General features: G+C 37.5%; 1 protein-coding gene across 2 annotated transcripts in view; it reads right to left on the minus strand.

Moving 5' to 3' along the window:
* Grp170 (hypoxia up-regulated Grp170 co-chaperone protein) overlaps positions 1-25,524 on the minus strand; it is a 95,141-nt gene that overhangs the window by 27,441 nt on the left and 42,176 nt on the right. The window contains exons 10-11 of one of the 2 annotated variants that reach the window (XM_083111693.1): positions 23,139-23,374; positions 180-477 (exon numbers count right to left, since the gene is read on the minus strand). In XM_083111693.1, the coding sequence (XP_082967819.1) occupies positions 180-477; positions 23,139-23,374 (534 nt within the window). Of the gene's footprint in view, positions 1-179; positions 478-23,123; positions 23,375-25,524 lie in introns of both variants that reach the window. The other variant, XM_083111692.1, reaches the window with a different exon arrangement.

Here is a 25,524-nt window from a genome sequence, read left to right on the forward strand (position 1 = left end):
TTATTGTGCTGGTAAGGAAAATAATTCAAAATTTTAAAAAAGGCGGCACTCAGTGGTTACGGAGGGTTAATCTAGAAACTAAGGTACTACAAAAACCAAGAAAGTACCAGCAAATGCAATGGAAAAAAAAAAATAAAAAACAACAACTGACAATTGAAGCGATAAATGAATTGCCTTACTTTTTAAAGGAATTTTGAAGCTGCGTTCCATCAAGATCCTTTATATCCAAAATATCTTCATGTGCTACGATAGGCTCTTTGAGAATTACAACTTTAGGCTTCTTCTCATCTTTCTTAGTTTCATTCTTGCTCTTCTCTTCTGTTTTTGCCTTTTCTTCAGTCTCCTTCTGCTCTTTTGTCTCTGGCTTCTCTTCCGATTGTGGTTTCTCAGTTTCTGGTGTCTCCTGCTTTGCCTCGTCTGCTTTCTCTGGTTCTTCCTTCTGACTTCCAGTTGGAGGAGTCTTCTCTTCACCAGAACCTGACAGAAGAAATTATACAATATATTAATCCATCCACTTTTGATTCGTACTACCAGAAATTGTGTGTACTGGAGACAAATATGAAAACAAACTTTTATATAGATACGAGATATTAAAGTAAAATTGTCTAACAACCAGAAAATCCTTCATGAGAGCATTAATTCAGTTTTATTTTCAATAAACGCAATGAAATAAAATTATATTGTCTGAATACTATTTTTACTGATGAAACCTACAAATATAGAAAATTTATTTCTTGACTGAACTAAAACCAAAATAAAATATACAATCATCCAAATTCCACAATCAAACATAAAATACTCCCCGATTCTATGAATATTAAAAAGCAGTGCGGCACATTTAAAGAACACATTGCACAACACAGATGCATAATTCATTAGCAACGTGTGTGACAAAGAACTTCTTGAGAGTTGAGAGTTCCTCAGCAGTGGTTTTCATTGTGAGCATGAACAGCCCAACATCATACAGTACTGACGTTACACATTCATTGCCATAAAAAGCCTTCATGATCTGATGAATGTCAATTGGGGACACATCTTCTGCAGTTAAAACTCTGTCACCACACACAGTTTCAGGTGCACCGACATAGTATTGTTACATGCTGCCATTTTCCTCGCTCTAGTTCAGCAATCCCTGGTGATAGAAGTTTGAAACTTGGAATGGAGAAGGGGGAAAGTCTGAAGAGCACAATGCATGGTTGCTCAAAATCCAAAATGTCTTTACACAGTCACAAAAAAATAGCAGGCATTACTTTTCAGCCTGCCTTCGTACATGAGTCAATACGGTATATGGCATTCATAATTGAGAAGAGAGAGACGCGGTAGTATATAAATACGGAAAAACTAGTACTCACTTTACTTTACAGGGTGGCTACAAACAAGCAGAAATGAAATTCCCTGATTTTTCCAGGTTTTCCAGGACAAAATTTACATTTTTCCCTGACAATTACAAACTAAACTAAATCAATGTTTTTGCAAATGGAAATAATAAACTCGTACAGATCCACGTATGGTTTTGCTAAGTACCAATATTATCTTCTATTAAATTGACTTAATTTCTCTATGCTCTATGATTTGAATTCAAACTGCAAAATAGTGAATTTGGAAAATTATTACAATTCACAAGCTAAGGAAGGATTATGGAATTTTGTCATACGCAGTAAGTTTAAAATAAAATACTTGATTATTTTTAAAGTTACGAATAAATGAGATAAGAGTGATTGATTAAATACAATTTGTAATTTATCAGTCTCCTTATACATTCTCGGTATTATATGTTGATATTTCCACTGGGGTTTGGAACCCTCTGCTTGCAAAAACTATGAGTGCGGACTCATTTTTCAATGCATAAAGCTAATTCTCTCTTCTCTGTAAAGCAAACATCTTAACTCTTGCATATAAGTGAAACAACTGAATCGAACAAAAGGAAGTGTCATATTTCCTTACATTATCGATGGGATTTATGCTTCAGTACAGTATATCCATGTGAAGTGCTGTGAAACTGACAACATGTAGTTATACCATTAATGCTGACGAAAAGGGTATGTAAGTATTAGAAATTTAACGCAAGGAATTTATAGAATTGCATTGTATAGATACCTGATTTAGCTAAACAACACATTAAAACAGGAAAACACTAACAATAAAAGCTTGTGAAAGTTCATATACGAGGGGCATCCTGAAAAAAGCTCCAATGATGCCTATACGCAGCACTAGTGGTCGAAGAGTGACACACACACATATGCAGGCAGGAAGAAGTGGCATGTAGCAGTAATCTGGTACAGTTGCAATGAAGCCGTTTTAGGACAGTTCTAGGTTAAAGATTGCAGCTCTCATAAAGTCTCCTACCGACTGCGATGTAGCCTACATTGCACGCTCAGAATTTGGAACAGACCCACCAGCAATCGTGTGAGTGATAGTATGGTCAGACAATTCACGGAAGGCCAATCGAATGTGCACAACCCCATACAGCTGAGTACACACGGGCCCTAGCATCACTTCAGGTGAGAGATCATAGACCACTCCCTGTACAGCCCTGGCCTTGAATGTACCGACTTTCATCTCTTTGTTTAACTGAAGAGGTTTCTGGCAGGGCAAGGATTTGACAGCTACACTGCGGTAGAGATAGTTCCAGTCTTTGATGTCAGACACATACACAATGGGCATACAAAATTTAGTGCCATGCTAGGACACATGCCAGAACAACGGTGGTGATTATGCCGAAAATTAGGTTAGGACTCACTGTTACTAATGCAATAAATTACAACTGTTATTCTTGTTTTATTTATGCCTAATCGGTAGGGACCTTGATATTTTTTTTTCAAATTGGTGTATTTTCTTATTTTTTATTTTTTACTATACGGTGTTATTTTCCTCAAAATTCACATTTTCATTTTAGCGCATTTTCTGGCAAATATCTGAAATTATACCTTCATGGTGTTCTTAAACTACTGTTTCAAATTGTAAGTCACATGGCTTACGCCTCTTCGCGAGAGTTTGATATCTTGAAAGTTATTTTGGGAAAGTTATTTTCCATATCCCATTATTAATTTTAAGGTAAGGATTTTAGATAATGGAATTTTGGTGTGAAGTTAGGGCCCCACACTTTCTTGATCACGGCTGAAGGTGCGGGTGATGTGATCAGCACCACACTCCTGGCTACCTTCATCCCTCAACGTTTCCTCAAGGTAACAGCTTCATATGATGCTGGGTGGGCGCCGGAGCAGTTTGAATAGGTGGAACACATCCCGGTTCTCCCCCGCAGGGGATTGACCCGGGTCTCTCGCATAGTAGTCAGATGCCCTAACGACTGAGCTCCATTATTACTTGCTCGACAAATGCCGATAGTGCGCACTTAGCTTGGTAATTCAAAACATATCTCGTGCGACAAATACGAAGATGTGGCTCCCGTGTGACGGTAGATATGCACTCGATATCCTGTTAGAACCCTGCCACTTTGCTCTGTGATGCAAATGGTTTTGATAGAAGTTGAAAAAATCGTGGAAAATACATGATTTAATGTGGCTGTCGGAATTATTCCATGTACGTATAAATCTATAGTTTACTCTTGAGTAAAATGTTGGAAAACTTGCATGTTCTATGTACACAAACATGGCCTAGAAAAGACAAGGATGTTGGATATCATGGAATTTTTCGTTGTTTTAGGACATTTCTTTAAAAAAAATCGCTAAAAACGCCAACAATTCGCATTATTTCGAACGGGCGAAAAATGTGTCCAGACATCACTGCACATTCCCAAACATAATTTCGCAGCAATTACCATTTTTCACGGTTTTGGCGTTTGCGAAAAATCAATGTACCTACTAATTGGAAATTACTTTCTGGCCACCCTCGTATAAATCAGTAGATGGAAAGTGAAAATTTAGCAGGGCTGGCAGAGAAAAGTCAATTCTTGAAGGAAGTGATCTGCTCTTATGATTGAATGATTCGAGTAAATATGATATTAAAATATTTACGTATTTATTATTAGTATTTTATTTCATAATATTGGACATTAACTTCACTCAGTGAGAGATTTAAGACCATCTCTCACGAGATTAAACAGACAGGACAGAGAGTGGCGTTAATTGCATTGCAATACTAGTGTTGCAGTAAATTTGAGGTTGGGAGCATGCACTTGCCAATTTTTATAACGTTCACCAATGCAGATTTATGTTTCACTTTTTCGTGATAGTATTCAATATATATCCCGTTTGGTTGGATTCTTCTTGATATCTAAGAATATTGCAATGTCATTGTAAACGTATGTTAACTTGTGCGAAACCAGTAATACGTCAGGATGATAAAAGAAAGCCGACGTAAGGACTGCTACAGTGAAGTGAGCCAGAAGAGTAATAAAATTGCAACAGCATATTTGCAGTCTAAAGCTCTTCTTGTTTATACATGCGATTTTTGCTCGATGTTGCAGTCCATGCAGTTTCTGTCGCATGTTGTAGTGAGATACTTTGTCAGGTGGCGATATTCGACAAAAATCGTATGTATCAATGGAACATATTTGTTTCCATGTTCCTGCAGTTTGCCCAACAAAATGCCTTACTACAACGTCCGACAACTATCGGATGGCACCACCTGCTCTTATCACCTCCATCTGTTGACAAGTCCCCTTACTACTCACATGCGGAGAAGAAAAAATGATAATTCAATGCATTTTCCACGTAATATTTAAAGGTTAACGTAATATTTAGAGGCTTAACCTTTACTCCCCCGATGATACCATATGGTATCATCAAAAGTAAGGTCGTACTGGCCCGATGATACCATATGGTATCATGGTGCTGATTACGAAATGAATGTGCTTTTTGGACCTTCATACTCTTATGTTTGGGTGGAAACTCTGACACAGGTCTGGAGCAAGCCTGGGAAATTCATATTGATGACCAACCTCCCATCTCCGCAACATATCCATGCCACATTTCCGAACAGAGTTTCACATTTTGGCTCATTATTCAACTTGTATGGCACCCAGGAACATGAAACATGTTTCAATCTCTTTGGAAACATCCATTCTTTGAAGAGAATACTAACGTTTGCGCCTTCTCCCCAAAATAGCGGGAGAAGAGGAGGTAAACTCCAGATTTTTATGTTTTTTTCCCAATGAAATTCGGTGGTCGCGCCCCAAAACCCCCCTTCCTTGGTTCGGTGTTCTGAATTGTACACGGTTGCATGCTATGGTGTTTTATCTGCAAAACAAAACATATCCGAAGTAGATTGCTCCCATAGTACCCGAGTTATAACAATTTTCATCCAAACATCCAAATTACCTATTTTTCTTTAAAAAAACAAAAAAATGGCATATTATTCAACTTGTATAGCACCAAAGAACATGAAACATGTTTCATTCTCTTGAGAAATGTCCATTCTTTGAAAAGAATATAGCAAACTCCAAATTTTTGTTTTTTCCATTGAAATTCGGGGGTCGCACCCCCAAACCCCCTTCCTCGGTTCGGCGTTCTGAATTGTACACGGTTGCATGCTATGGTGTTTTATCTGCAAAACAAAACATATCCGAAGTAGATTGCCCCCTTAGTGCCCGAGTTATAACAATTTTCCTCCAAAAAAGCAAATTACCTATTTTTCGTAAAAACAAATATTCACATTTTGGCTTATTATTCAACTTGTATGTCACTCAAAAACATAAAACATGTTTCATTCTCTTGAGAAATGTCCATTCTTTGAAAATAATACTAAAGTTCGTGCCTTCTCCCCTAAATAGCGGGAGAAGAAGGGGCAAACTCCAGATTTTTGTTTTTTTCATTGAAATTCGGGGGACGTACCCCCCAAGCCCCCTTCCTCGGTCCGTTTTTCTAAATTGTACACCGTTGCATGGGCTGATGTTTTAGCTGAAAAACAAAACTTATCCGAAGTAGATTGCTCCCATAGTGCCAGAGTTATAACAATTTTCGTCAAAAGAGTGTTCGAAGTCAATGAAGACAAAATTCCCTGACATTTCCCTGACTCTTTTTGACAACTCAAATTCCCTGACTTTTCCCGGTTTTCCAGGTTTTCCAGGTCTGTCGCCACCCTGCTTTATCTGTGAAACGGTTTTTCTTTTTCGTTCTATTAATTTCAGTGGCCACTGCCATCATCCTTGTTGGAACTTGCTGTACTGTTGCCTGGCGTGCATCTATTGTTTGTAGTTCTCCGGCTGCCGCTAGGTGCGCTGTTGTTAACTGTATGTCTGTGTCCGTGTCAAAGAAATACATGCCATAATGTATTTCCCGCACGAGCTAAACATCGATAGTGGACAGGCACACCACACTTGGATTCCCCTACTACAACAGTTAACGCTGTGAATCTACAACAACAGTTAACGCTGGGAAATAGCAGACGACACGGACGCAGACATACAGTTAACAACAGGGCACCTAGCTGCAGCCGGAGAACTACAAACAAAAGATGCAGGCCACGCAACAGTACAGCAAGTTCTAACGAGGATGGTGGCAGTGGCCACTGAAATTAATAGAATGAAAAAGAAAAAAGCAGTTTTGCGGATAAAGTAAAGTGAGTACTAGTTTCTCCGTATTTATAAATGGCATGTTGACATAAAGAGCCAGTAATAGTAAGTTGCTTTTTTTTTATTTTTTAATGTGAACTGGAAATATAGCCCACATGATTTCATTAAGTTATGCACCAAACAGACCAAACTGTCATAAAATGTATAACTTATATTACCTCATATCACATTTTACACTGCACTGTTAGATTTATCTGACATGTTTTATGATTTTGTACTTCGATATTTCAACAAAATGTCTTCACCAGAGACCTAAGTTTTCGTAAAAACATAATATAGTAAAGTTGAAAAGCATGATAAGCAAGTTGCTACAGATTTGATTTCATCTTGTTGAATTGTTGTTTAAAGTCCACTTTATGCACAGAAAGGCTAATCGGGACTGGACCTACAGTTTAAAGTGGGATCCGAACCACTATGTGCCTCCACCGGGTAGCGAACTTGATTTCATCTTGCTGCTACGTCAACTGCCACAGGAGCAAAAAGTTGGAAGTCTTTTTGTCAGACAGTAATTGGAACTGGAGGCACAGTTTAAAGTGGCATTTAAACCACTGTGCATATGCCTCCACTGGGAATTAGTGTCGTAAAAGTGCTCCGTATTTGCATCTCACAGAATTTAGATAGTGACGATCAAGAAGATTTAGGTGGGCAGGCCATGTAGCATGAATGGGAGAGGAAAGAAGAGTTTACAGGATTCTTGTTGGGAAACCTTGTGGTAAGAGACCTGTAGGAAATCAGTAAGGATGGAAAAGATTGGATTGATCTTGCCTAGCATAGAGACAGATGAGTACAGTATGTCAATCCTAATTGTTACAAGAAGATTGTTGGATTTTTTCAAAAGTGAAATTTCCTCCTGCATTAACACCAATGGGACATTCATGAAAGGCCATGAAAATTTGGTTCTTTTTTTGCAATGTAAGAATAGAAATCTTCCACATTGTGGCACATCTGAACACATTTTGTGTTATCAGTAAGATTTTAGCAATCCTTATGGAGCCAAGCATACCCATTTCAAAAGCCCATCTTGCCAAATTTATACAACAAACTCTGTCTGGAAGATTACTTTAAGTAGCTTTATCCTTGTGCAGTTTGTTAAGAATGATTTAGTCATGTAAACTACTTTTGTATCCCCGACATCATAAACATTCATACCCAAATGTGCACCAAATAAAATCTCCTCTCTAGCTGACAAATATTCACAACCTTTCTTTAAAAAAAAAAAAATAATCATTCCTCAAATTTTTTATGACTACCCGTTTCCTTCCTAGTACATGCAATGAAAAAGTGTAACGGATATATACCACATGGCCTCTTCCTTTCTCTAACTTTTTTAATCACTAATTTTTAATATCTATTCTAGGAAGCCAGAAAACAGCAGTGATGGTACTCATTGACCCACAAAAGCTGTTTGACAGGCCTTGGACCTGAATGCACTGTTGCACCATGGATATAAGTTCATGAAATATGCAAAGTTCATGAAATGGCACATAAAATATGGAGTGTTAGAATCTCTCTGATTAGTCAGTGATTAACAAGGGAGGGCCATTTCTCCAGCGTATCAAGTATGAAACACTTCCGGAAGAGGGTCTTTTGGAGGCTGCGAGATGGGAGCTTGCATGGAATCATGTAACAAACAAAATAACATTAAAGAATTACATATGTGATTGTGAATTAGGATGATTTCTGATTAATTTCAAAGGCCCACTGCTTAATTGGAAATCATCCAAATACGCAACGTGGAAATACCGGATGGAACATATGTAATACTAAAACCAAGTTTACTGCATCCACCATGAATATTAAAGAACTTTTTGTTGATATGTATACAGAGTCCTGAGTCCTCACCTCAAATCTAATCCATCACTAAATCCAAAAAAGTGCAATTATGAACCACCACTTATTCATGCACTAGTATTTAGAAGTTGTTAACAATTAAACAAATACAACATTTACCCAAATTTTGCAACAAATTAGTAGGTAGTGTATTTAGCCAATTACTGAAACAACACACAACTACAAACTGAAAGATGTGACAATAACAATACCATTTTACACCATGTTAGTGTTACAGGCACTTTACCATCTTTATTCAGCAACCTCTGAGTGGAACACCAAAAGCAGTAACAGAATCAAATTAAACTTACCTTGCAAAAATTGAAAATATTCGCATAAATTCAATTATTAGATTCAACAAGGACCACATTAAAATGACATTTTCTGCTGTTGGTACACTACAACAAAATGTCAAACTTACAGTTAAAGTATCTTTAATAAATTTCAATAAAAACGTTTTTATCGGGCCATTAAAAAGCACCTATAAATGAGTAATCAGTTATTTGAAGCTTAAGAAAAATTGTTTGGTTCTCTCAAAAGTTACACAATGTTAATAACCACTAATAACACCATGTCCAAAAGACTATATTAGGGATGGACATATCTGTGTACATATTAGTTTATCAGTAAAATTGCCAATAGTCTTTAATTTGGTTTTTCAACTTCTGCCATTTTGCTAAACTGTGATAGAGTTTCTAAATCTATACACTTTCATTGTTTATGCCAAAACTATCGCAGTCTCCTGGTTACAAGAATTATTTGAGAAAATGAAAGAACAATTTATGTTCTTCATGAAACATTTGCAATTTTATATTGGAATAGTAGAATATTTGATATTCCTATATTTGAATTCTATTTTGTGTACCTGAAAAATTTCATATTCACATTGGTCCATCACTAAAACATTATCATAACTTGTTAGTAGAGCAGGGTGGCTACAAACAAGCAGAAATGAAATTCCCTGACTTTTCCAGGTTTTCCAGGACAAAATTTACATTTTTCCCTGACAATTACAAACTAAACTAAATCGATGTTTTTGCAAATAGAAATAATAAACTCATACAGATCCACGTATGGTTTTGTTAAGTACCAATATTATCTTCTATGAAATTGACTTAATTTCTCTATTCTCTATGATTTGAATTCAAACAGCAAAATAGTGAATTTGGAAAATTATTACAATTCACAAGCTAAGGAAGGATTACGGAATTTTATCATACGCAGTAAGTTTAAAATAAAATACTTGATTATTTTTAAAGTTACGACTAAATGAGATAAGAGTGAAGAGTGAATGATTTAAGAAATACAATTTGTAATTTATCAGTCTCCTTCTACATTCTCGGTATTATATGTTGATATTTCCACTGAGGTTTGGAACCCTCTGCTTGCAAAAACCATGAGTGCGGACTCATTTTTCAATGCATAAAGCTACTTCTCTCTTCTCTCTAAAGGAAACAACTTAACTCTTGCATATAATTGAAACAATTGAATTGTACAAAAGAAAGTGTCATATTTCCTTACATTATCAATGGGATTTCTGCTTCAGTACAGTATATCCAAGTGAAGTACTGTGAAACTGACAACATGCAGTTATACCATTAATGCTGACGAAAAGGGTACGTAGGTATTAGAAATTAAAAGCAAGGAATTTATAGAATTGCATTGTATAGGTACCTGATTTAGCTAAACACACATTAAAACAGGAACACTCTAATAATAAAAGCTTCTGAAAGTTCTTATACGAGGGGAATCCTGGAAAAAGCTCCAATGGTGCTTATACGCAGAAATAGTGGTCGGAGAGCGACACACACACATGCAGACAGGAAGAAGTGGCATATAGCTGTAATCTGGTACAGTTGCAATGCAGCCGTTTTAGGACAGTTCTAGGTTAAAGATTGCAGCTCCCATACAGTCTCCGGGGTGTAAGGGGTGACCTTCCACGTAGTACACCCAAATGTCAACCTCACTTCCACGTTAGTACACCCTGGACTGAAGACTAACGAGGCTCTGGCGACTGGCCCATTGTATAATTTTGTTTGTGTTGTCCAGTGTTTTGTCCTTATTTGTGCTGAGTGTTCTTTGCAGCCTCGGCTTTTAACGAAAGTCAGAACATTTTAATATTTTATGATTTTAATTAAGCAACGTTAGAGTTGTTATGTGCAACGGCAAGGGGCTGGACCCCGTATAGTGTGACGGGTGCAAAATAGCCTTAGTGCTGACGCACCCAAAATTTTAAAATCAAAATCAAAATAAAAAAATCCAATACAGTCTCCCACCGACTGCGATGTAGCCTACATTGCACGCTCAGAATTTGGCACAGAGCCACCAGCAATCGTGTGAGGTGTGCAGACCGGAAGTCGTGAGTGATAGTATTGTCAGACGATGGTGGAGACAATTCACGGAAGGCCAATCGAATGTGCACAACCCCATACAGCTGAGTACACACGGGACCTTTGCATTACTTCAGGTGAGAGATCTTGGACCACTCCCTGTACAGCCCTGGACTTGAATGTACCGACTTTCATCTCTTTGTTTAACTGAAGAGGTTTCTGGCAGGGCAAGGATTTGACAGCTACACTGCGGTAGAGATAGTTCCAGTCTTTGCTGTCAGACACATATACCATGGGCATACAAAATTTAGTGCCATGCTATGACAAATGCCAGAACAACGGTGGTGATTATGCCGAAAAGTAGGTTAGGACTCACTGTTCCTAATGCAATAAATTACAACTGATATTCTTGTTTTATTTATGTCTAATCGGTAGGGACCTTGACATTTTGTTATTTTTTTCAAATTGGTGTATTTTCTTATTTTTTATTTTTTACTATACAGTTTTACTTTTCCCAAAATTCATATTTTCATTGTAGCGCATTTTCTGGCAAATATCTGAAATTATACCTTCATGGTGTTTTTAAGCTACTGTTTCAAATTGTAAGTCACATGGCTTACGCCTCTTCGTGAGAGTTTGATATCTTGAAAGTTATTTTGGGAAAGCTATTTTCCATACCCCATTTTTAATTTTAAGGTAAGGATTTTAGATAATGGAATTTTCTCCGTATATACTGAAGGGTGCATAATGACCATAAGTGGCGACGCACACAAAAAATTGAAATCAATCATCTCACGTGACAGATACAGATATATTATGGCACCCAAAAATTGGCATTATCTTTTTTTGACTTGTTAGTGTTAATTTCCCAAAATTTGCGTTTTTGTTTTAGAACATTTATCTGCCAAATATACCGAAACGTAATACTCCATTGTGCTTTAAACTATTATTTTAAATTGTAGGTCACATGGTCTACGTATTTTCGTGACAGTTTGATATGTTGGAACAGATTTTTGAGGAAGTAAAAGTAAAGTGCTCCCCTGCACTTTTCCATGAAGGTGTATAGGGGTGTGGAGTTAGGGCCCCACACTTTCTTCATCATGGCTGAAGGTAGGGGTGATGTGATCAGCACCACGCTCCTGGCTACCTTTATCCCTCAAAGTTTCCTCAAGGTACCAGCTTCATATGATGCTGGGTGGGCGCCAGAGCAGTTTGAATAGGTGGAAAACATCCCGGTTCTCCCCCGCAGGGGATCGACACCGGGTCTCTCGCATAGTAGTCAGACGCCCTAACGACTGAGCTCCATTATTACTCGCTCGACAAATGCCGATGGTGCACACTTAGCTATGTAATTCAAAACATATTTCGTGCGACAAATCCGAAGATGTGGCTTCCGTGTGACGGTAGATACGCACTCGATCTCCTGTTAGAATCCTGCCACTTTGGTCTGTGATGCAAATGGTTTTGATAGAAGTTGAAACAATCGTGGGAAATACATGATTTAATGTGGCTGTCGGAATTATTCCATGTACGTATAACTCTATAGTTTACTCTCGAGTAAAATGTTGGAAAACTTGCATGTTCTATGTACACAAACATGGCCTAGAAAAGACAAGAATGTTGGATTTCATGGAATTTTTCGTTGTTATATGACGACATTCTTTTTAAAAAAATATCGCTAAAAACGCCAACAATTCGCATTTTATAGCAAATTCGCATTATTTCGATATTTCGAAAGGGCGAAAAATGTGTCCAGATATCACTGCACATTCCTAAACATAACTTCGCAGCAATTACCATTTTTCACGGTTTTGGCGTTTGCTTAAAATCAATGTCCCTACTAATTGGAAATTACTTTCTGGCCACCCCGTATAAATCAGTAGATGGAAAGTGAAAATTTAGCAGGGCTAGCAGAGAAAAGTCAATTCTTGAAGAAAGTGATTTGCTTATATGATTGAATGATTCGAGTAAATATGATATTAAAATATTTACGTATTTATTGTTAGTATTTTATTTCATAATATTGGACATTACCTTTACTCAGTGAGAGATTAATGACCATTCTCACGAGTTTAAACAGACAGGACAGAGAGTGGCGTTAATTTCATTGCAATACTAGTGTTGCAGTAAATTTGAGGTTGCGAGCATGCACTTGCCAATTTTTAAAACGTTCACCAATGCAGTTTTATGTTTCACTTTTTCGTGATAGTATTTAATATATATCCCGTTCGGTTGGATTCTTCTTGATATCTAAGAATATTGCAATGTCATTGTAAACGTATGTTAACTTGTGCGAAACCAGTAATACGTCAGGATGATGAAAGAAAACCTTCGTAAGCACTGCTACATTAAATAAGGTGAAGTGAACCAGAAGAGTCATAAAATTCCAGCAGCATATTTGCAGTCTAAAGCTCTTCTTGTTTATGCATGCGATTTTTCTTGTATGTTGCAGTCCATGCAATTTCTGTCGCATGTTGTAGTGAGATACTTTGTCGGGTGGCGATTCGACAAAAATCGTATGTATCAATGGAACATATTTGTTTCCATGTTCCTTCAGTTTGCCCAACAAAATGCCTTACTACGACGTCCGACAACTATCGGACGGCGCCACCCACTCCCATCCCCTCCATCTGTTGACAAGGCCCCTTACTACTCCCATACGGACAAGAAAAAAATGATAATTCAATGCATTTTCTACGTAATATTTAGAGGCTTACCCTTTACTCCTCCGATGATACCGTATGGTATCACCAGAGTAAGGTCGTACTCGCCCGATGATACCATATGGTATCATGGTGCTGATTACGAAATGAATGTGCTTTTTGGACCTTCATACTCTTATATTTGGGTGGAAACTTGGACACAGGTCTGGACCAAACCTGGGAAATTCATATTGATGACCAACCTCCCCCCTCTCCGCAACATATCCATGCCAAATTTCCGAACAGAGTTTCACATTTTGGCTCATTATTCAACTTGTATGGCACCCAGGAACATGAAACATGTTTCAATCTCTTTCGAAACTTCCATTATTTGAAGAGAATACTAAGGTTTGCGCATTCTCCCCAAAATAGCGTGAGAAGAGGAGGTAAACTCCAGATTTTTATTTTTTTCCATTGAAATTCGGGGGTCGCACCCCCAAACTCCCCTTCCTCGGTTCGGCGTTCTGAATTGTACACGGTTGCATGTTATGAAGTTATCTTATCCGAAGTAGATTGCTCCCATAGTGCACGAGTTATAACAATTTTCCTCCAAAAATGCAAATTACCTATTTTTCGTAAAAAACAGTTTCACATTTTGGCTTATTATTCAACTTGTACGGCACCCAAGAACATGAAACATGTTTCATTCTCTTGAGAAATGTCCATTCTTTGAAAAGAATGTAGCAAACTCCAGATTTTTGTTTTTTCATTGAAATTCGAGGGTCGCACCCCCAAACCCCCCTTCTTCGGTTCGGCGTTCTGAATTGTACACGGTTGCATGCTATGATGTTTTAGCTGCAAAACAAAAGTTATCCGAAGTAGATAACTCCCATAGTGACCGAGTTATAACAATTTTCCTCCAAAAATGCAAATTACCTATTTTTCGTAAAAAAAAAAAATAATAAAGAAAATCACATTTTGACATATTATTCAACTTGTATGGCACCCAAGAACATAAAACATTTTCATTCTCTTGAGAAATATCCATTCTTTGAAAAGAATACTAAAGTTCGCGCCTTCTCCATAAAATATCGGGAGAAGAGGGTGCAAACTACAAATGTTTATGATCTTTTCTCATTGAAATTCGGGGGTCGTGCCCCCAAGCGCCCCTTCCTAGGTCCGGCATTCTGAATTGTACACGGTTGCATGCTCTGATGTTTTAGCTGGAAAACAAAACTTATCCGAAGTAGATTACTCCCATAGTGCCCGAGTTATAACAATTTTCCTCCAAAAATGCAAATTACCTATTTTTCTTAAAAAACAGTTTCACATTTTGGCTTATTATTAAACTTGTACGGCACCCAAGAACATGAAACATGTTTCATTCTCTTGAGAAATGTCCATTCTTTGAAAAGAATGTAGCAAACTCCAGATTTTAATTTTTTCCATTGAAATTCGGGGGTCGCACCCCCAAACCCCCCTTCCTCGGTTCGGCGTTCTGAATTGTACACGGTTGCATGCTATGATGTTTTAGCTGCAAAACAAAGTTATCCGAAGTAGATTACTCCCATAGTGACCGAGTTATAACAATTTTCCTCGAAAAATGCAATTACCTATTTTTCGTAAAAAAAATAAAGAAAGAAAATCACATTTTGACTTATTATTCAACTTGTATGGCACCCAAGAACATGAAACATTTTCATTCTCTTGAGAAATATCCATTCTTTGAAAAGAATAGTAAAGTTCGCGCCTTCTCCCCAAAATAGCGGGAGAAGAGGGTGCAAACTCCAGATTTTTATGTTTTTTTTCATTGAAATTCGGGGGTCGTGCCCCCAAGCGCCCCTTCCTCGGTCCGGCGTTCTGAATTGTACACGGTTGCATGCTATGATGTTTTAGCTGCAAAACAAAGTTATCCGAAGTAGATTACTCCCATAGTGACCGAGTTATAACAATTTTCCTCGAAAAATGCAATTACCTATTTTTCGTAAAAAAAATAAAGAAAGAAAATCACATTTTGACTTATTATTCAACTTGTATGGCACCCAAGAACATGAAACATTTTCATTCTCTTGAGAAATATCCATTCTTTGAAAAGAATAGTAAAGTTCGCGCCTTCTCCCCAAAATAGCGGGAGAAGAGGGTGCAAACTCCAGATTTTTATGTTTTTTTTCATTGAAATTCGGGGGTCGTGCCCCCAAGCGCCCCTTCCTCGGTCCGGCGTTCTGAATTGTACACGGTTGCATGCTATGATGTTTTAGCTGAAAAACAAAACATATCCGAAGTAGATTGCTCCCTTAGTGCCCGAGTTATAACAATTTTCCTCCAAAAATGCAAATTACCTATTTTTCGTAAAAAAAAAAAAAAAGAATCACATTTTCTTATTATTCAACTTGTATGGCACCCATGAACATGAAAGAGGTTTAATTCTCTTGAGAAATGTCCATTCTTTGAAAAGAATACTAAAGTTCGCGCCTTCTCCACAAAATAGCAGGAGAAGAGGGGAGCAAACTCGAGATTTTTATGTTTTTTCAATTGAAATTCGGGGGACGTGCCCCCCCAAGCCCCCTTCCTCGGTCCGGTGTTCTAAGTTGTACACGGTTGCATGCGTTGATGTTTTAGCTGCAAAACAAAAGTTATCCGAAGTAGATTGCTCCCATAGTGCCCGAGTTATAACAATTTTCGTCAAAAGAGTGTTCGAAGTCAATGAAGACGAAATTCCCTGACATTTCCCTGACTTTTTTTGACACCTCAAATTCCCTGACTTTTCCCGGTTTTCCAGGTTTTCCAGGTCTGTCGCCACCCTGGTAGAGGCATGCAAATTTAGTTTTTTTACGAAAACAGGAAATATGAAATAACATGCTGTAATGTTCATTTTTCATGTTTCTGAAAGGTCTGAGGTGCATTTTTCTACCCTGTTTTGTCACGAAATAATGCGAAATGAACTGCAAAAAAGCGAAATTGATTCTTAAACATGAAATTTACCGTTTATATACCGACCCGACACTTTCTGAAGTCTGAAGTATCCTGCGAGTTATGCATTTCACGGAAAATTGATTAATTCTGCTGTAAATATTTGAGAAGCAAAAATGGACCCCTTTACACAGGAATAAACTTAATACTCTGGTAACTACATAAATGTGCTATTAGAAGGGATAAGTTTATTTTGTGTAATAAGTGCAGTTTTTAAATCAAATGTAGGTTTATAATCACAATTTTAAAACCAAAATGTCATTTTATATAGCACTTTTGATGTGAGTTGCTGTTTTAAGTCCACTTTATGCACAGTAAGGCTAATCGGGACTGGACCTACAGTTTAAAGTGGAATCTGAACCACTTGTGCCTCCACCGGGTATCGAACCAGAGACCCCTTGATTACAAGGCAATGACGCTACCACTGTGCCATGGAGGAGGCCCGCACTTTCGATGTGATTATTCACTGCTTTAAGACCAACATTTTATTTTATTTACCGCTTTTGAACCCGAAATAGACTGTTTTTGTACCAAAATTTTGCTTTTTTATTTACCAAAAATATGTGCCTCTCCTTGTTAGCTATGTGACAAACAGGGAGAACTTGTAATACTTGATGTGCATGAAAACAAAAATGGTGGAGAAAAATGACATCAAGAAAATTGCCTCCTAACATGGACCACTGATGTTTCCATTTCAAAAAATAATAAAAAAAGGAGATTTATTGTGATGTATGTATTGCTCAGATATTCAGATGTTTCCAAGCTAATTAAAACAGATGATGTCAAATCAATTAACTGGTGAAATTAAGTAATTCAGTCATGGCAATTGCTATGAAATATTTTATGTTGACGAAATTGGCACATTCTTGTACAATAAATGTATCACTTTCTGCATGAGAGATGGATGAAAGTATCTGAAAAGATGTCTATAACTGAAGGACAATATTTTTCTTGTTGGACATTATGAGATATTAATTGAGTGCATTCACAGTTGATCCTGGTACACTAAAAAATCAGACTTGCTTATCATACCAAATCAGTTATTGACTGATTAACTTAGGTTAAAAGCTAAGGGCCACTCAGTGCATGTAAGGCCAAAACACAACCCTACAGATGACTAAACTTAACTGTCGGTCCACATGGCAGAGCACTGTTGTTCTGCACAGATGCAGTCTACCAGGGCGTACTACATGGCAGACAGGCTGAGAAAGAAGTTCACCTCTCGCACCCTCAGAATTACTTGTATGTTTCTTTTTTACGAAACTTAAGGGGGAAGGGGGAGGTAAACACTGCTTTGAAATTATGTAATCTACATTCATTAGAGAATGTTATGTTTTCAAGCCATAGCATTATATTTGTCAAACTGAAACAACATCCATTGTTATTATTATTATGCTTATTTCAAAGCTAAATGTTAAGGCACTTACATTCGGCACACATCACACTGTTAACAGCACTTAAAAGGTCATCTCATCTGACAATTTGTTTGAGTTTTTGTTCTAAGTCCACTTTATGCACAGATAGGATAATCAGAACTGGACCTATAGTTTAAAGTGAGATCTGAACCACTATGTGCCTCTGCCAGTTATGATTATCCTATCTGTGCATAAAGTGGACTTATCACTATGCCTTCAGGGAGGCCCTCGGGCTTAATTTGTAGTTAACTGCATAGTTACCTGCCACTAAAGAGGTTACATCTGAATACTGATGCAAAATCCTTCAATATTGGTAATTACATCATTTCCATATCAAATATAAACAAAAATATGTTACTTCTGCTTAACAATAAATACAAATAAAGAAAGGACAAAAATTGAGATCTTAAATATTTCTATTATACAATTAAATATGCAAAACTCCACCGCTAAACATCTTGATTTTTTTAACATGGAAAAATTTCCAAAATTATTGCATTTTTTAAATTTTATGCAGCTTTTCTGCACCTACAGGTTAATTGCTATTATAAGGCTGAGATGAAGCAGATGAAGGGACAAAGATATGAACATGGGACAAGATCATGAGTTTAGCACTCAACATGCCTGGTTATTAAAGTGGCATCTAAAATTGTTATTCAGGCAATGATATTATATATAAAGGGTAGAGGCACATGCCATATTTACTTGTGTATAATGCGCACCCTTGTTTTTGATGGAGAAAAGTGATAAAAATGTTATCTTGTTTATAATGCGCAGTATAATCCAGGTTCAAGAAATAGCTTTCTTAGTAGTAGGTCATATAGCTGTTGCTCTGCAAATCAAGAGCTAGTGACATACCTATTCAATGAGTCACTTATTGCTATGTAGACAGTAAGTCACCAACCCAAGCCACCATAACATTCTTTAATGAATGTAGATTACATAATTTCAAAGCAGTGTTTACCTCCCCCTTAAGTTTCGTAAATAAGAAACATACAAGTAATTCTGAGGGTGCGAGAGGTGAACTTCTTTCTCAGCCTGTCTGCCATGTAGTACGCCCTGGTAGACTGCATCTGGCCTTACATGTGCTGGGTGGCCCTTAGCTTTTAACCTAAGTTAATCAGTCAATAACTGATTTGGTATGATAAGCAAGTCTGATTTTTTAGTGTACCAGGATCAACTGTGAATGCACTCAATTAATATCACATAATGTCCAACACGAAAAATATTGTAATGAATCACTAAAAACTTGTCCTTCAGTTATAGACATCCTTTCAGATACTTTCATCCATCTCTCATGCAGAAAGTGATACACTTATTGTACCAGAATGTGCCAAGAGTGGAGTTTATTTTTTTTCGTCAACATAAAATATTTCATAGCAATTGCCATGACTGAATTACTTAATTTCACCAGTTAATTGATTTGATATCATCCGTTTTAATTAGCTTGGAAACATCTGAATATCTGAGCAATACATACATACATCATGCAATAAATCTAATTTTTTATTATTTTTTGAAATGGAAACATCAGTTGTCCATGTTAGGAGGCAATTTTCTGGATGTCATTTTTCTACACCATTTTTGTTTTCATGCACATCAAGTATTACAAGTTCTCCCTGTTTGTCACATAGCTAACAAGTTATGATAATGTTTTAGTGATGGACCAATGTGAATATGAAATTTTTCAGGTACACAAAATAGAATTCAAATATAGCAATATCAAATATTCTACTATTCCAATATAAAATTGCAAATGTTTCATGAAGAACTTAAACTGATATGTTTATTTTGTGTAAAAAGTGCAGATTTTAAATCAAATTTAGGATTATATTCACAATTTTAAAACCAAAATGTCGTTTTATCCGATTATTCACCTCTATAACATCAAAATTTTATTCTATTTACCGCTTTTGAACTCGAAATTGACTGTTTTTGTACAGAAATTTTGGTTTGTTATTTGCCAAAAATACCGTATTTACTCATGTATAATGCGCACTTTTTTCAAAATTTTGCACCCAAAACCTGTGGTGCGTATTATGCACGGAATATTTTTTCATTTTTACGGAACCCTATCATGTTACACAGTGTTTAGCATCCCAAAGCTTTCAGTCTTTAACCATTATATTTATTCTGTAATAGTAAAAAAGGAGATCAAAATTACATTATGGATTTGCAGTGTTCAGGAAGTTATTTTCTATTATTTCTCACCTAACAAATACCGCTGATATATATCCCATGTGATCGGAGGTGCATGCTCGAAGTCTGCCAGAACGGCACTGCTTTTCTTGTGTTGCAGAACATTACACTACAAAGTACAAAAACGTGGAAAATGGCCTTTAAACTTTTATGCATGGTTTTGCTAATTTTCTCTTTACTTGTTCTAAAATAAGAAAACACTTCAAAATATATACTTTTTCCATGACTAATCTAACATTTATAAAAAGGCACATTCATGACCCTCAAACTAGCAGTTAGCAGAACAAGATTTATTTCATTAAGGCATTTACACACCCCATATATGTCATATTATTTGGCCCGTAAAACATTTTAATTATTATTTTCTTTCTCCTTATCTTTTCTCTCATCCAAAGTACCACAAAAATCAGAACGTTCCTTCATTTTGTGATGAGCTTATTTCAACTGCATTGCACATTAGTGTAACCATCTTGAATGGAATACTGTTGCCATATTCAGAAACTACAGAATTCAAGCTTTACAATGATATATAACATGATAGGGTTCCGTAAAAATGAAAAAATATTCCGTGCATAATATGCACCACAGGTTTTGGGTGGAAAATTTTGGACAAAGTGCACATTATACATGAGTAAATACGGAATTTTTGGCAAATAACAAACCAAAATTTCGGCACAAAACCAGAGTCAATTTACAGTTCAAAAGCGGTAAATAGAATAAAATTTCGGTGTTATAGAGGTGAATAATCGGATCAAAAGTGGTATATAAAATGAAATTTTGGTTTTAAAATTGTGAATATAATCTTAAATTTGATTTAAAAACGGCACTTTTTACACAAAATAAACATATCCTTTCTAATAGCACATTTATATAGTTACAAGAGTCTTAAGCTTATTCCTGTATAAAGGTGTCCATTTTAAAATCTCAAATATTTACAATAAAATGAATCAATTTTCCGTGAATTGCATAACTCGCAGGATAATTCTGACTTCAGAAATTGTCACGTTGGTAAATAAACTTTAAATTTCATGTTTAACCCTTAGTACGCCGCACGGTCTGACGAAAGTAAGCCCAGTGTCGCCGAGGCTTTGAGCGGGAAATTTGAATTCGTATACATAATGGAGAAAAATCGTAATAACTCTGGCACTATGGGACCAATCTACTTCGGATAACTTTTGTTTTGCAGGCAATACATCGGTGCATGCAACCATGTAAAATTTGGATGCCCCAACCACGGGGGGGTTATGAACGGGGGCTGCATCTCCCAATTTCAATGAAAAAAAAATAAAAATGTGGAGTTTGCCCCCTCTTCTCCAGCTATTTTGGGGAGAAAACCGGAACTTTTGCTTTTTTTTTTTCTAAGAATGGACCTTCCGCAACAGAATGAAACTTGATTCATGTTCGTGGGTGCAATACAATTTGAATAATAAGGCAAAACGTAAAATTCTGGCGAATTTTAGCCAATTTGCATATTATTCATAAAATTGTTATAACTGACACTATGGGACCAATCTACTTCGGATAACTTTTGTTTTGCAGGCAGAACATCAGTGCATGCAACCATATAAAATTTGGATGCCCCAACCGCGGTGGGCTTACGGGCGGGGGCTGCATCCCCCCAATTTCAATGAAAAAATCATAAAAATATGGAGTTTGCCCCCTCTTCTCCATCTATTTTGGGGAGAAAACAGAAACTTTTGCTTTTTTTTCAAAGAATGGACCTTCCGCAACAGAATGAAACTTGATTCATGTTCGTGGGTGCAATACAATTTGAATAATAAGGCAAAACGTAATACTCTAGCGAATTTTAGCCAATTTGCATATTATTCATAAAATTGTTATAACTGACACTATGGGACCAATCTACTTCGGATAACTTTTGTTTTGCAGGCAGAACATCAGTGCATACAACCATGTAAAATTTGGATGCCCCAACCGCGGGGGGTTACGGGCGGGGGCTGCATCTCCCGAATTTCAATGAAAAAATCATAAAAATGTGGAGTTTGCCCCCTCTTCTCCAGCTACTTTGGGGAGAAAACCCGAACTTTTGCTTTTTTCGTTCGCACTTGCATCTTGTGTAGCTACTGTGAATCTATTTCTCCCTTTTGACTCGGCTCTTTGTGGAAATATGTCCGGAAGGAAACGTTTGAGCGTTAGGGAAATCGATGAGCTGTTATATGATACGAAGTGTTTATGGTGAGGCCTTTGTTAGTCCTAACAGAGGAGGGAGGGAGCCTTTGCAATCCTTTCTTTTGTCTATACTTCTGGATAGACGCACGCTTTAGACTCATGCTTTTGGCCTCTGGCTATCGTCAAGCTTCATTGCATTTCTAACATAGAGGCGACAGAAAGCTGACACTGCCAAACCTCATCCAATCCCCTCTCTCCTTGCCCTACCCCCCCCTCCCGGCCACTACTTCAGCTTGATCACCAGGTCTAAACACAAAGAAGAATGTGTGCCTTATCAGTACTAAATCACAGCGTTGGAAGCTTGGAGGAAAACAGCATCGTAAACACCAAGCATTTATTGTGTCTGCCAACTGAAGAGCGAACACGTGTTTGGGTGAGCCCAAACACGTGACATATTCCGAGAAAGGAGGGGGTGGAGAGATTTGGAATTTTCGAAAAAACGATTGCAAAACATATTCCCGAACGAACTGTCAGTGTTTCAACCTCAATATACAAATATAAGTGTGGCAAACCCTCGATAATTGTATCTAAAGCTGTTTGTAACACATGTGTTACAGCGGCTACAAGGGACATACTTTTTTTGTAACGTACGTGTTACAGCGGCGAACTAGGGGTTAAGAGTCTATTTTGCATTTTGCAGTTCATTTCATTTCGTATCATTTCCTGACAAAACATGTTAGGAAAATGTACTCGTACCTTACACCTTTTAGAGACATTAAAAATTAACATTACAAGGTGTATTTCACATTTAGTTTTTTCGTCAAAAACGAAATAGGCATGACTCTAATAATGGGACTTTTGAAGAGCTCACAACATCCCAGAGAAGATAATCACATCAAAATGTCAATTATGTTGTTGAAGACAAGCAGAAGTGATATAAACTAAGAAAGGAATGAGTGCATTCAATTACATCAAGTGCTACAGCTAATCAAAATTTACCACCAATACCACAGAAGTTTTTCAAAAGCCACATTAAGCTATAACGAAACACACCATCACCACAGAGAGTTCGCACCTGAAAAGAGCTTACTGATTGTACTTCCAAGTTTAGAGAATGCCGATTCATCGTCTGCACCTTCTGCTTCCTCTTCGGTAACGGTCTTCTCAAACACTGATTCCACACTGGTCAGTGTCAAGATGCCACTTTCGTCAACAGCAAAGTGAGCTTTCACCCCCTTGTGCTCTGTGTTGGGTTGGATATTGGAGCTGAGGGCATCAGCAATTCCAGACAGATCCACTTTGGTGAGATTCAGAGAGCCAAGTGCTCTGCAAGAAAAAAAATATTCTTGTTAAAAACAACACAAAACATACAACAGAACAACAATATAAAACACTAAGAGTTTGTCCAAGCTTTCGATTACATCTCGGAATCATCGTCTTGCAGTGTTGGTAAGTTATTGTTTGTTGAGATTGATGGCTGAGGGAGATGGGTTTTTACAAAATGTTCACAAAAAAAATTTCATTAACACATCTGGAAGTTCCAACATAAAGTGACCAACTTCTTTTCAATAAAGTAGAAGTAAAAGTAAAGTGTTCCCCTGTGCTTAGCACCACGCCATGAAGGCGTATAGGGGGTGCGGAGGTAACGCCCCACACTTTCTTGATCCGGTGGTGAGTGAGGGTGATGTGATCAGCACCATGCCCCTGACCGCATTTACCCCCCAGGGTTTCGCCCAGGTACCCATGTTATTAGATGCTGGGTGGGCGCTGGGGCCACTTCCAACGTTAGGAAAATTCCCGGATTTGAACCAGCCAGGGATCGAACCCGAGACCTTTAGCATGGTAGTCCGACGTGTTACCGACTGAGCCACCACTTCAATAAAGTAGAAGAAAAAGAAAATCCAGATATGAATGAAATTTTAATATCTTAAACTTTTGACTTGTTTTCTTTTCACTCCTAATAATGCTTCCTTCTGGAGACATATAGATCCTATGACAATATACAGTCTGGCCAAAGGAAACCAAACTAGCTCGGAAGTACACTTCCAAACATGAGAGGGATAGCAGGTAGAACACTCACCAAACCACCCTGTGGTTTGCTTGTTGTGTCTATTACTGCTTACTGTGTTATGTTTGTGATTATTACCCACGGTAGCACTGGCAGACGATTTGATGCAGCGATAGCAAAAAATCAGGCGAGGCCAGGCCGGTTCGGTAGCTTAGTGGTTAGAACAATGGCATGGTATGCAAGAGACCCAGGTTCGAATCCTGGTCGAGCCTGCATTTTTCGCTTACATTTTCTATGTATGTTTGTGATGTCCCTTACAATTCGTAACAAACGATTTCGAAGTGGAACAAAGAAAACTGTGTTGTTTTGGTCCCTGTTGCACATTCTACAAAACACCATCGATATAATACACCACATATATACCACAAACCATTCAGTTACTACATTTTCTTTATTATATTTATAATACTATTATTAGTGAATACTATCCTGATTACTGCTGTGTACATTTGTGCTAATTATAATATTTACTAAAGTAAAAAAGTAAAAAGTAAAGTGCTCCCCTGTGCATAGCACCACGCCATGAAGGCGTATAGGGGGTGTGGGGGTAACGCCCCTCACTTTCTTGATCCGGTCGTGAGTGGGGGTGATGTGATCAGCATCACGCCCCTGACCGCCTTTACCCCCCAGGGTTTCCCCCAGGTACCCATGTTATTCGATGCTGGGTGGGCGCCGGGGCCGCTTCCATCGTTAGAAAAGTTACCGGATTTGAACTGCCTGGGGATCGAACCCGGGACCTTTAGCATGGTAGTCAGACGCGTTACTGACTGAGCCACCGCGGCCAATTCAATCATTAATTGAATGATCCCAAATGAAGTTACTGGTTTACAAACAAGTTTATCTTACTACTGTGGCGTGATTAATACTCTTCTGATATATTCTGTTCGCTTATATAGTATATATGGAAGGCTATTTTTTTCATTCTGTACCCTTACATAATTCGTAAACATCTCTACGTATTTGGCGGCGATGTTACTGCGTTTTTGGCAGCGATGTTACTGCGTTTGAAACTTCATTGTTGTTTCCACAGCAGACCATTTTCACGGAACCCACCGCTTCCTGAACATCACCCCTATTTTGTCAATGAACACGTCCAGTTGGCGCATGCGCACTTCCGTCCATGGTCTCAGCTAAGGCAGCCAGACAGTACAGAGTTTCTAAGGTCCAGAACCCTAACACTGAGTGGTTATAACTAGGGCCACATATTTATGGTGAATAAAATATTAAGGTTTCGGTACAAAAACCAGGCACATATCGAGATCAAAAGCAGTATATAAAATGGCATTTTGTTGTTTAAATGGTGAATATAACTAAATTTAATTTAAAAACTACATGTATAATACAAAATAAGCATTTTCTATCCAATGTTTATGTAGTTATCACAGTACCAAGTTTATTTTTGCATAAA

The sequence above is a fragment of the Lepisma saccharinum genome, chromosome 25 (genome assembly GCF_977018435.1).
Source record: "Lepisma saccharinum chromosome 25, izLepSacc3.1, whole genome shotgun sequence".
In the NCBI taxonomy this organism is placed as follows: Eukaryota; Metazoa; Arthropoda; class Insecta; order Zygentoma; family Lepismatidae; genus Lepisma; species Lepisma saccharinum.